The sequence below is a fragment of the Drosophila montana genome, unplaced genomic scaffold (genome assembly GCF_035044405.1).
Source record: "Drosophila montana isolate Dmon_TW-CO22-7 unplaced genomic scaffold, ASM3504440v1 contig_2192_1, whole genome shotgun sequence".
Taxonomy (NCBI): Eukaryota; Metazoa; Arthropoda; class Insecta; order Diptera; family Drosophilidae; genus Drosophila; species Drosophila montana.
Genome location: NW_026997087.1, coordinates 147,620 through 160,472, shown reverse-complemented (window position 1 = coordinate 160,472; position 12,853 = coordinate 147,620). Strand labels below are relative to the sequence as shown.

Here is a 12,853-nt window from a genome sequence, read left to right as displayed (position 1 = left end):
CACACACACACACATAAGCCACTTATGGGCGCCCCTAACTTGTCGCACAGATACAATCAGGGTGCAGTGTGTTGGCAGGGGTAGGCAGGCAGGCAGGCGGGGATGCAAGTGCAGCCTGCTTGAGGGCAAGTCAACGATGCGGGCACCTGGAGACAGGTGAGGCTCCATGTGGAGCAGGCGAGAAGCCAAGTTTTGTGCCAGCAATTTTCGCGTCAAGGCGAAACTTTCAATGCATATTCAACATCATTAGAAAGTCAGGACAAAGTACCCCGGCTGACTGGCTGACTGGCTGGCTGGGCCATGATTTATGCCATGTCATCGTTTGGGCGTGTCAGTTAGGCGTTTATTCTCTTAAATATAGTGAGACAATGCTTTAATAAGTATAACTATTATAGATAAAATGAACACAAGGACAACTACATGATTTCGCAGGCACAGCAGCGACCAGTCGGTGTAGTTTCGGCACCTGGTTCGACTTCGCATTGATTGTGGCTCTTGGATCGCTTCTTCATCGACGGCTGCCGCTCCAGGTCGCCCACAGACTCGATGATATTGGGCAGCTGTTGCATGCCGCCTGTGACATCGCGCTCGGCGCGGGGAGCCAGCTCCAGCTGCGCCTCCGTCTGGGAATGAATGCAGCTCTCGCTCCAGATGCCATCATAACGCGCTCCGTACGATATGTCCTCGCCTGCGGCGTTGCTCCAGCGTGTATAGCCAACCACTGGGAGAGAATACATACATTTATATATATATATATATATATAACCGAGGGATGGGAGGCCACCTACATTCGTCGACTATTTTGGCGGCCAGCAAGCGGTTTGTTACGCCGGGCACAAAGTCGGGAGCCTCCGGATTTAGGCGTTTGTCCAGAGTGCGACTGCCGCTGGGCAGGACGCAGGCCTCATCCTCCTCTGACACAAGGTGACCCTCTGCCTCGGAACGTTCGTCCACATCAGTGGTTGTACCTACATCAATCCCTTCGCTATCGTTGCGCATTCTTCCTAAATTCTTATTCCTTGCAGTTCTGAAACAAATTTCCAATTAATACTACTTACATTCGAATTAATCTCCCTAAGCGAATGTTGGCAGCTTTTGCAAGGCTTTTTTTTTACCCCGAATATATATAAATATACAAGTGTGTCAAGAACCCAAATCCTTATATATATAGGTGCGCCTTATGATATCACAATCTGCACGCACTTCCCTTGTTGCCGATTTTTCGAAAAGCTTCAAGTTCCCAATGTTTGGGAGCTTAACAAAAAAAATGTATTCGAATTGTTTTACATTTAGCAGTTACATATTCTTCCCAATTTTTGAACACAATTTCAAAGCTATATACGAACAGAAAAGAGTTTTATATACATTTGAGCATAAAGCTGCCGTAAGGGTCTACATTTTATTTCGATTATTGTTCTCATGAAACTTTTGGTGAAACCATCCGAGAAACTGATATCCTTAGAATTTGCTGCCATATTCAGGTGAATAGAAATTGTGAAAATTCAGCAAATTATACTTTTTCGGAAATCGTGTTCACTGACTGCTTCATTGTTGCCAGCTGAACTAAATAATATTCTTTTGTATATAAATATATATATATATGTGTTTTCCAATAGGGCTACTGCAAAGCAAAACACAATGCAGCTAGTTTTAATGCTTTTGTGCTGTTTGAGCTGCTTTTGGGGGGCCACGCCCACAAATGTAAACAGCAACTATTGTATATAGTACATATATTGCATGTAAAAGCGTTGCCCAACACGGAGCATAAAATAAAAATGCCGTGCATCGGGACTTGCCAAATATTTTGCCAAGCCAAATAAATCCATTTCAATACCGTCGAGAGAGCGAGCGAGAGAGAGCGAGAGAGAGTCGAAAAATATAAAATGTTATATTGAGTAACCGAAACCCGATCCGAATCGATATGAATCGCTGCGTATTTGAGAGTATTAGTGGATTAGGGAGTGCAGCGAACTCACAAAAGCGCCAGAACTATGCGAAACCGCATAAACAACAACGTAAATAAATCAATGTAAACAATCGAAACAGTTGTCGGTAAAATTGAAATTTGAAATGCAACGCTGCAGTTGCCCGTTCCTCGTATCTTTCGTGTTGGCAACCCTGCCCCCTTTTCTACCCTATCTACATATGAATTCTGGCAACAACTCATGGGAATAACAATTTGAAATGAAACACGAAAATATAACTCTGGCCCAAGACAATAAGCGTTAATTGACAAATACCTCGACGTAGCTGCTGGCTAGTCGAGTATGCATTACACAACACTGGCAGCTGCCAATGATGCCAAGTCCAAGTCTCGCAAGGAAGCCTAACAGTAAAACTGAAGAGACTGTGTGTGAGTGTGTGTGTGTGAAGCTTCGAGTCGCACAGTGGACTTCATAGTCTCTTTCGTGCTTAAATTTATATTAATTTGAATACTCTATATAACTATAGCTAAGTCTATATTTATATCTATAGTATTACATTTTACAACACTGGCAGCTGCCAATGCTGCCAAGTCCGAGTCTCGAAAGGAAGCCGAACAGTAAAAATATAGAGACTGTGTATGTGTGTGTGTGAAGCATCTACGCTTCGAGTCACACAGTAGGCTTCATATTCCTTTTCACTGATTAAATTTTTAATAATTTGAATACTCTATATATCAATATATTTATCTATATCTATATATCTCTTTCAATATTTTTCATCTTCATCTTTAGCTGTCTTAAAAAACATTCCATTCCCATTGTCTTTTGATTCTCATCAACTCTTTGCTAACAAATTTTTGGTGTAAAGTCAGAGATTGTCTGTCCGTGGGTGCGGCATCATGTGACACGTGTCATGTGGCACTGCAGCAACTGGGAGGGCAGGGACAGAGAGCAGGAGAAGGAGAAGGAGAAGGAGAAGGGGAAGCAAATGCCAACGCATGTTTTGTGAGTGCTGAGAATGAAGGCGAGTAAAATGAACTGCGCATGGAACAAAGCCTTGCCAACGGACAACTCAAATTCAGTTGCTGCCTGCCTGCCGACTTTCAAGTTTCAGTTAACAGCGGCAACAACAACCGGCTGGAGGGAAGGGCGGAGGGAAGGCGGGGGGAAACGTGGCAAGTGCCATGTCCAAGTGGCATGTTAACGCTCTGTCCGGTTCTGCTGGTTCTGCCATTTCACACCGCGTAGATTTTATGTACTGTGGAATCTTCAATGCGCCAGCCCCAAAAAACTTGCGCAATAAAATAAAGTAATTAAAAACCGCAATTTCCAGACCCGACACCGACCCCATCCTCTATCCCCATCGAGAGCTGCCCCTTGAGAATTGGCTAATCTGCCGCGCTTTTATTGAGGAAATACAAGTAGGTGAATGTAAATATCTGCTGTCGAGCAGGTGGCGTTAGCCAACCCCAAGCTAAAAAAACATTTTTATGATGGAATTACAAATTTTAATGTTTGCTTGTTTGTAATTAAATTTGCTTTTGTTGTCGCGCCGTGTTTATAGTAACTTTTGCTGTTTTATGTGTGACTTTTATGGGCGTGACACGTGAGCTATTTTTATGACATTGAAACGGAAGCAGTTGCCGTTGTCGTTGTCCTTTTTCAACTTTTTAATCACGCAAATACGCCTAGCAGGCTAGTGAAATTTTAATTAAAATAAATTGCCGTCAAATTGGCTGCATTGTTGCCGTCGAACCGAACTATAAATGTCAGTTGTCCGCTTTAAAATGCTACCAAAATTGAATGTAATTGCCATTGATTGCAGCTTAGAAGATTTGCGGGTCGATATGTGGGTCACATCAATGCAGTACTTGCAGTTTGAATCGATTTGCAACACTGCTGGTAAACTTTGTCCAAGTTATGCACAGAATCAACATTTATATTGGTGCTTGTAGCCACACTTCCTTTCTGTTGCAGCTTAGAAGAATTGCCGGCAGTTAACCAATCGATATGTGGGTCACATCAATGCAGTACTTGCAGCTTGAATCGTTTTGCAACACTGCTGGCAAAATTTGTCCACGTTATTCACAGAATCAACATTTATATTGGTGTTTCTTGTAGCCACACTTCCTTTCTGTTGCAACTTAGAAGAATTGTTGATGATTGCGGGCTGTTAACCAATCGATATGTGGGTCAGACCAATGCAGCTCGAACCGTTTTGCAACACTGCTGGCTAAGTTTGTCCACGTTATTCACAGAATCAACATTTATATTGGTGTTTCTTGTAGCCACACTTCCTTGATGTTGCAGCCTAGAAGAATTGCTGATGATTGCGGGCTGTTAACCAATCGATATGTGGGTCAGATCAATGCACTACTTGCAGCTTGAATCGTTTTGCAACACTGCTGGCAAACTTTGTCCAAGTTATTCACAGAATCAACATTTATATTGGTGTTTCTTGTAGCCACACTTCCATGCTGTTACTTTTCTTGGTTGCGTCGACAAGTGTGAAGGGAAAATATCTCAAAGGTTCAATTCAGGCAACTCGCCCACAAACTTAAGCACAACACTGGCTTTGGCCCAGACCTAAATGTAAACAGCGAAACTGTCAGAAGTGACTGCAAACTTTTTGCCAACAATAAGTTAAACTCGTCGTCGCCGTCTTTTTTTGCTCTGCTGCTTCCCTCCCATGCTGCAGTCCGGGAGGCGCCAATGATGCCACAAAACTGTGCGGCACTTTTGCCGTTTGCCACGGTGCGGCATTCATCAATGAATAGACAGATCCCTGAAAATTCCAAATGTATACAGTGTATACACTCCACTCGACACACGCACTGACGGCTGCCCGCAACATGTCAATTTGTTGCGTATACGCCGCATGGGACAGCCAACAGCTACGGCTACGGCTACGGCTGGTGGCCAAATAAAAGCCAACGCATTTGCAATTGCCTTTCGGTGCGCGAGTGTGCGCGGCATAGCTATGAAATGCTCGGGAGTCCACGGCAATTTCCGGCCAAATAGAACGCATTCGCTATATATAAAAAACTTTATTTAATTCACATTTCAAATAATTCATTTGAAGACAATGACACAATTTCGCGTAGGCTTGGCGTTTGCTTTACTGGCCGCCCCATAAATTATAAAACATTGTGGACAGGTAAAAAAAAGTGATAGGTATGTCAATATAACCTCATTTTATTGCTGCTGCTCAAATTACGCGCACATTCGGCATTCGGCATTCGATTTGCTGTTCGCTCGACTTTGTTTTGACTGTAACTCAATCAGGTCTGACCCTTTGGCGCTGGCGTTGGTGCTGTCTCAATGACACATGCCAATTATGGATATGTATTTTTTATGATGTTTAACGTATTCAGTTGATTTTCATTTGACCTTTGCCGGGCAATTTGCTGGCTCTCGTCAATGTGTCCTTGGCACTGTTGATGAATCATTTAAAAGTGAATTCATGTCATTTCCGTCATTATTTGCTCAGAGGAAAGGGAAACAGAGTGAAACTGTTGGAGATAGCGAGGGACGGCTGGCAGTTGAAGGAAGCGAAAACAATAAGCAAATGTAAATCAACAGAATGAAAAAGACATTCAAGTTGTCAGGCGTGGCGAGAAGGAAAAGCGGCCAGATTATTAAATCCCTACATGACAATCGACAGCAGCAACAACAACAACATGAATGAGATCCTTCAGCCACGGCGACGACAGCATTGTCAGCCCCAGTTTATTATCAGGATGCCTCAACAAGGACACGGCCAGCAGTCAATAACGCCAAAGTGGAACCCGTGTGGAAAGTGTGCGGCGTGTGGCACTCATATATGCTCAGAAACAATTATGATTCCTTTCGATATTTCTTTCGCCTTTTTAAATTAAAGGCAATTATCCTTATGTACATTTTTCAGCATGAACTGACAGCTGCCAATTGCTGCAGACAATATTCAGATGCCTGTCGATCAGCCGCACCCATTTTTTTTAATTTTCTAATAGCTCTGTTTTCTGCTGCAAAAGAGAATCCACAATTCAGAAACAATAATTGTTCGATAGAAGAAAAATATCATTGAAACGAAAGTTTGATAGAAAATCAAAGAAATAATCAGAAAACAGGTCATATTTATATTAAATGATAAATATCTTGAGGAAGATTTAAAAACTATTGTCAATGCGGCCCTATAATAATTATTATATTACTTCATTATTTATATCGGATTTTATACTATAAGTTTTTATCAGCGAGGGTATTTAATCTTCGACTCAATAATTTTTTCACTGATTCAAGTTTAAGTGAAGGCTTTAGTAGCAGCTTTGAATAGTTGGAAGAAAATTGTTATTGAAACTAAAGTTTAGTAGAACATCAAAGAAATATACAGACAACGCGGCATATTTATATTAAATGATAAAAATCATGAGGAAGACTTAAAAACTATTGTCAATGCTGCCCTATAAGCTCCTTATAATACTTTTATTTTTATTTATTGCGGCTTTTATACAAACGATTTTTGTCAGCAAGGGGATTTGATCTTCAACTCAATAATTCTTTGCCAGATTCTATTTAAAGTGAAGGCCTTGCCAACTTCTTTGAATATTGTTTTATCTTTTGAATTGAACTTTCACTCTTTACCTATGAATGAAGTGTATTTAGAGCACTCATTCGGCACGATTCGAAAATAAAAAAAGCCTAGTTACTTTAAGGACTAGGCTAATAACATTTCGTTGCCGCAAAAGTCGAGCGCTCTCGCTTTCATTTCTTTGAAAGCATCAAACGAAACTTGTGCGGAAAATCAGTTGCTTCGGTTTGAGTTCGTTTGTAAGAAAGTTTTCTTTCGACTGAGGCTCGCTTCGATTCGCAAATGCTTTTCACTTTTTGCCCAAGCTCAACTTTCAATGCGTTGACTCAAGTGCCGCAATTTAATTTGCCTTCACTGTTGGCTGTTTGCTGACTGATTCAGCCGGTTTCCGATTTGGCCAAATTGTTCAACATTTTGCCCAAATAGGTATGCAATAAGTTTTTGGGGTTTTCGTATAAAACAGCAAGTTTGCTGCTTACCACATTATTTTATGCTTCACAAATTAAATACATTTTCCTAGCTTAAGAAAATATATATAAAATATGCATAGGGAGATGAGTTGTGTGTGTGTGTGTGTGTGTGTGTGTGTGTGTTGTCTACTTTGATTGTTGGGCTCTAGACCGCATTATTTTGTTTTTAGTCATGCTTTTTGCAGTGGCCAATAACAAACACAGCATGGAGCTGCCTGCTCCTTAGTGAAACCTTATACTGAATGTCCTTTGTTGTCCCTTTCCTGCATTTAGAATTCAATTTATTACACGTCCGAATGCAACTGACTTGCAATATCTGCAACAAATTACAAGCCAACTTTCCTACATTATTAACCATTTTTAATTGACGAACGTTTATTCGTACAATTTCTTACTTCCTGCGTCAACTAATGCAAAGCATTTATTATTCAAATTGCCATTTATTAAACATATTTTCGGAGTATTTTAGCAATTTTAATTTGTAAGCAAATGCTTAACAATAGCATAGGTTAAATTTTATTTTAATTATTTATTAATCAATTCGGTGTGCTGAGGATTAAATACCCTTTCGATTTATTACTGTTGATCAGATTATGATCATGTCTTACAAGCTTAGTCAAGCTCCTTTTTTTAAAAAATTGGTTCAGATATTAAGAGTAGAAGAACAGCAATTATTTTCGTACAGTATTTTTCTTTGGCAGTTATATGATACATGGATCTGATTCGAACTACTCCGACAGATCTTTCTGCAGCAAAGTTTCCCCAAGTTACAGAGAGATAGACAGATGGGTTTTTTGCAATATCAGCGTTTATTTGAGTTATTCTTTCCAGATATTTGTAACATATATATGCCAAATTGGAATTAATGGATAAAGGAGCATAGCATAGGAAGCTGTTTGAGTGAGCCTAATATGCTTTTTGGACATAATTCAGGTTGTTTGGGGTTGATAGAGTGCCTCACTCGTGGTTTGCTTAATTCAAATGCCTTCAAAACAATTCTATTTGCATGCAACATGCTTGTCAACTGCAGAGGTATGTGTGTGTGTGTGGGTGTGTGTGTGTGTGTGGGTATTTGTGTGCATAGTAATGCTTAGCCAAGCGTATCAGTTGCTGGCTTGTGCTGCCTGTTAGCCCCGACCCTCAAGGAGGACTCACACCTCAAATCTGTGTCACCGCACATGGCTGGTTAGCAAAATTTGTGATTGCATTTGAGTCAATCAGAGTTGGACATATGCACACTCACACACACCGACACACAGACACGCCTTTGTAATTAGCTCATTTATGTTGATTTGCTTTGACAACGCTTCACCTTAAAATATATATATAAATTGCTTCAATTAATTTTGCCTATTCATTATCGGCGCTCGTAACGAATTGCCACATATCAAGCCGCACAAACCAAAAACCAAAGCAATTCATAAATTTGTGGCAAAATGTTATCGACCACTTTCCAAATGCTGCGGTCAGCCTGTTAAGTGCAGCTCGCTCTGCCCAGCTCTGCACTAAATGACATTTGATCAGCATTTGGCCAGCATAATTAAAAGCCATTGCTGTCGTTTGTCTCTGATGGCCACTCTAATGGGCACTGTAACAAATTAAAAGCTCAACAAATTATGTTATGCCTGAAATCAATTGTTCAGCTCGAAAACATAACTTGGCCTTTCAGGAATCATAACCCTTGGTTTATCATACAATAATTATTATCTATGAATACAATAGTTGGGGTCAGAATTATTTGCCCTTTGCGACTGAGTCTTCCCTTTGGCTTTAAACACAGCTTTTTCAACAAATGGCTTTGTTTAAGGTTCGGTTCTATCAAAACGCAATTGCAATTTAATTAAATAAATAAACAAAACAAATTGGCTTATAATAGTTTATATAATAAGAATATATAATATATAATAATATAATCAATACAATAGTTGGGACCAAAGTTATTTTGCGACTGAAACTTCCCTTGGCTGGGCTTGAAATGCTGCACTTGGCTTTGTTTAAGATTCGCTTTTATCAAAATTGTATTGCAATTTAATTAAAAAACTAAATATATCAAACTCTAAGCGTATTTTCTAGTCTTTCTTTTTCTTCCTTTCTTTTTAAGAATAATTTGTGCAATATTCCCTTCAAACAGTTGTGAATGTGAACTTTGATTCAGTTTTGAGCAACCTCTTGTCAGATTTGATTAACATCGAAATGATTTCAATTAAGTGCGGGAATAGCTAGCACAAATCTGTGTGAGGAGCAATGAATGACTTTCCATAGCTCGCTTGATTGGAGTCTCTTTTGTTGACCATTTGCAGGGAATTTTACAAATTTTGGCATGTAGAGCGTCCAACATGGCGTATGCTTAATGCTGGCAAAGAGACAGCCAGATGCCAGCTGCATTAATATCAAAAAGCAATTTGAGTGTTGCTCCACAAAACCACAGTAAGACGCAAATTGGGGCAGCTGTAGAGAGAGAGTGGAAGAGACAGAGCGTTGTGCGTTTAATAATCTCATAATTGCAACTATGAAACTTAAGCTGCGCAAATTGAGTCTCGAGCCGGATTGTTGAAGCAGCTGCATATGTTTGTTTGCCCAGGCGTTGGCATTGCCATCTGAACACTTGATTTTGGTTGCGAAAATGCCATGGCTACCAAGTGTCTGTGTTCGTTGTGGGGCGGGGCGGGGGACCTTGTGCAATAAATAGGAAATACTTAAATTGCAATTGCCGGGGACTGGAGCATTGCGCATACGCCATGTGTGGCACTGGCGTTGCCATCGCCATCGCCATCTTCGTTGTGGTTGTCGTCGCTGGCTGCTTAAAACAATTAGAAATGCAACATTGTTTTAATCTCTTTCGCATTCAACGCAAATTGCTCGGCATTAAGGCGCTGCCAAACCGCACTTAGACACAAGCAGAAGCGGCAAAGAATGATTATGGAGCTGGAGTTAGAGCTGGCTGCAGCTCTTAGCCGTACCTCAATAACGAGTGCAATAATTCGAATTTAAGCAGCAACTGCTTGCTTTAGTTCTTCAACGCGTGTGTGTGGCCACACGCATACATTCTTGATGTCCAAATGTTCCTTCTGCTCCTTCTACTCGACTAGTTGTTCCTGTCGAGCGCGACTCATTCGCCTGCCACTTGCCACATGCCACATGCCACATGCCACTTGCTTGATGTGTTGTGGGTTAATCATTTAGGTTTGCATAGCTATTGACGTCTCGCATTTCTAGCTGGCAGTTGGCATTAGCCTTTTGCCCTGCATCCAGCCAGCTGCAGGCTTAAAACTTTTGCTTCCAAATGCATTTGAGCGAAAAGTGCTTTTGCGAAATGTGGCTTAGAGTTTGTATATCGTTTAAAATAAAAACTCTGTCTGGACTTGAGTATCCTGTTACTCGAGTGAAACTTAATTGATTTAATTAATTTAATTTTATTTAAAAGTTAATGTAATTTAAGTAGTTATTTTCTCATTTTTTCTGACTCTTTGGGACAGTTGGCACAATTTAATCTTCTCGCTTAGAGTTTGTATTTTTTCTATTGCCCGACGAAATGTTGGTCCTTAGTAAAAACTCTATCTGCAATTGAATATCCTGTTACTCGAGTAAAACTTAATTGATTTAATTAATTAAATTAATTCAATTTAATTTATTTTTTAACTTAATGTAAATTTAGTAGTTCAATGTTTCCTTTTTAATTTTTTCTGACTCTTTATTTGCATTGCGGCCGCCATTCGAGACAGTTGGCACAATTTAATCTTCTTACATTTAAGTCAACCGAATTTATGCATAAGAACAACCACCTGCCCGCACACACACGCACACAACCGCAACCAGGTACACTCTCTATGCAATTAGCAAAATGTGTAGCAGAAAAAGTGAAGCCTCTGAGTAAATGCGGCTGCTGCATGTTAAGCGACGTGCATTCCAAATGTTCTGTTTGGTTTCATACCCTCTTAATTAAATGGAGTAAAGCGAGTATATATATGCAATTTTCGTCGTTTTAATAGAAAGTCTGTGCACTTATTTGATATATATAGCGCGAGAGTCTAATGTTCTCAATAAATTGAGCCGAAGTCCCTTGCCTCATTTCCAGCTGTGGACAGAGTATTGCGTAGTCGGTTATATCCATCTGTCCCGGGCTTAGTAGTGTGAGTGTATTTTTGTTGTACACCGCATGTACATAAACTTTAAAAATAAGCGACGCTTGGCCCGAGGGGCGTGGCAGTCAGTTGCGAGCACACCGAAATAAAAACACACAAATATTTAAATGTATAATGAGCAGCTGAAAGCTTTTTAATGGCTTTTCAATTAGACGAGCGCCGTGAAGGGGCAATACCCGACTGCGTGTGTGTGGGTGGAAAATTTACTATTGCCAAGGTAGCCTAATTATGCACAAGTCGAGATTTTATTTTAATAAGCCGACACGCATTGCCAGTATTTGAATATTTCAAGTTGATGATAGCATGTCTGAGTTATCAAAAACAGCTGGCGCTGCGCTAACTGCAAATTGAAAGTCCACACAGGCTGCACTTTGAGAACGCGCAAAAGTATGCTACACTTTTTGTTTGCTTCGCATCCAGATGCTCCCCAACTGCCTGCTCTTATTTCCGACCAGTATTATTATTATTAATTTGTATATGTAAAAAGGTATGCATATTTTTTATTATTAACAATATCACTACTACCTACAAGACTACTGCAAATTCAAAGCCCATATGAGCTGCTCTTCTTGAACGCGCAAAAGTATGCTACACTTTTTGTTTGTTTAGCTTGGGAGGCTGCCCAACTGCCTGCCCTTATTTCTGACCTGTATCGATCTTAGGTAATCTTAATCTGGTTAAATAGACAAACTCGTTTTCATTCGTGTGGCTGTCAGCTTAACAATTTATTTGCATATTTATGGTTTTGCGTTGCTTCCGCAAATCAAATTTGACAAAAATTTAATTAAATAATGCACTTACAACAATTTTAATAAGCCATATAAATGAATTTAAATAAATTTCCCAATCCACATGTATGTTACATATAGAGCTAGTCTGACATGCCAATGGCAAACTTTGCCTGCCGCCTGGCATTGCCAAGGGTGTCTGTGTATGTAGTGTGTGTGTGTGTGTGTGTATGTGTGACAAATTTAATTTTGTTCAAACCGCAAATTGACAAATATTTTAGTTTGCATAACACACACCGGTTCGCTCTCTCTCACACACACACACACGCTTAACGAGTATTTTAATTGATTTGCGCTAAATTTATTGATTTCATTTTGTCAACAGTTGTTGCCTGCACCACAGAGCCGCATTATCCAAGTTGGTAACCCAACTTGAACCCATTATTGGGTTCTTTATGAGTCTCTCCCCTTTCCCCTCTCCCTGTCACTAGTTCTCTTCAATATTTGCATTCGTACTGCTAATTTGCATGTGCGACTCCGTTAGACGCATAAATTTATGCGCCGCTTTCCTAAAGAGCCGCCGGCTGTTAGCTGTTTACCATTTAGCCATGTTGGCAATTTATTAACCAGCTCAGTGCATTTGGCTTAAGCCCACGGCTAATGGGCACCCTTTTTTGTGTTTTAGTTAATTGCACAAATAACTTGCGCTTATTTATGGAATATGTGCATTTTAATCACAATATGAGAAAGGGTAAATTCTTATGTCGCATGAGAATTTAATAATATATATTTAACTATTACCAGGCAATTAATTCAACTGTGTGTATTTAAATAATTTAATGCAATAATGAATTAGGAAATATAAATTTAATAATTATTTCTTAAGAGTCTTAAGAGTGTTTTATTAAGAGTCTCTCTGCAAAGCACCGAGAATATTTAGTTTTTGTACCAGAATTAAAGATATTGTAGCGTGATATGATAGAGCACAATTCTAGCCAAAGCGCAACTTCCAGCAATT

At 39.9% G+C, this 12,853-nt stretch overlaps 1 protein-coding gene and 1 long non-coding RNA gene across 2 annotated transcripts; one reads left to right on the top strand and one right to left on the bottom strand.

The window, feature by feature from the left end:
• Nucleotides 1-321: 321 nt before the first annotated feature.
• Nucleotides 322-1,341, bottom strand: LOC135427657 (uncharacterized). The gene is made up of 3 exons (XM_064681228.1): nt 1,116-1,341; nt 789-1,027; nt 322-721 (listed from the first exon to the last, which is right to left on the bottom strand). The coding sequence occupies exons 2-3, from the start codon at nt 997-999 to the stop codon at nt 417-419; spliced, it is 516 nt and encodes a 171-aa protein (XP_064537298.1). The 5' UTR covers nt 1,000-1,027; nt 1,116-1,341; the 3' UTR covers nt 322-416.
• On the top strand, nt 1,340-2,460 carry LOC135427658 (uncharacterized). The gene is made up of 2 exons (XR_010436113.1): nt 1,340-1,481; nt 1,617-2,460. It is a non-coding gene; the product is annotated as an uncharacterized LOC135427658 (long non-coding RNA).
• The last annotated feature ends 10,393 nt before the right edge of the window (nt 2,461-12,853 follow it).

What these genes read in the sequence shown, in the direction of transcription:
- LOC135427657 (XM_064681228.1), bottom strand. Translation starts at nt 999, where the DNA reads ATGCGCAACGATAGCGAAGGGATTGATGTAGGTACAACCACTGATGTG. An exon ending in CGCCAAAATAGTCGACGAAT is followed by an intron (nt 722 to 788) that starts GTAGGTGGCCTC and finishes ATTCTCTCCCAG; the next exon opens with TGGTTGGCTATACACGCTGG.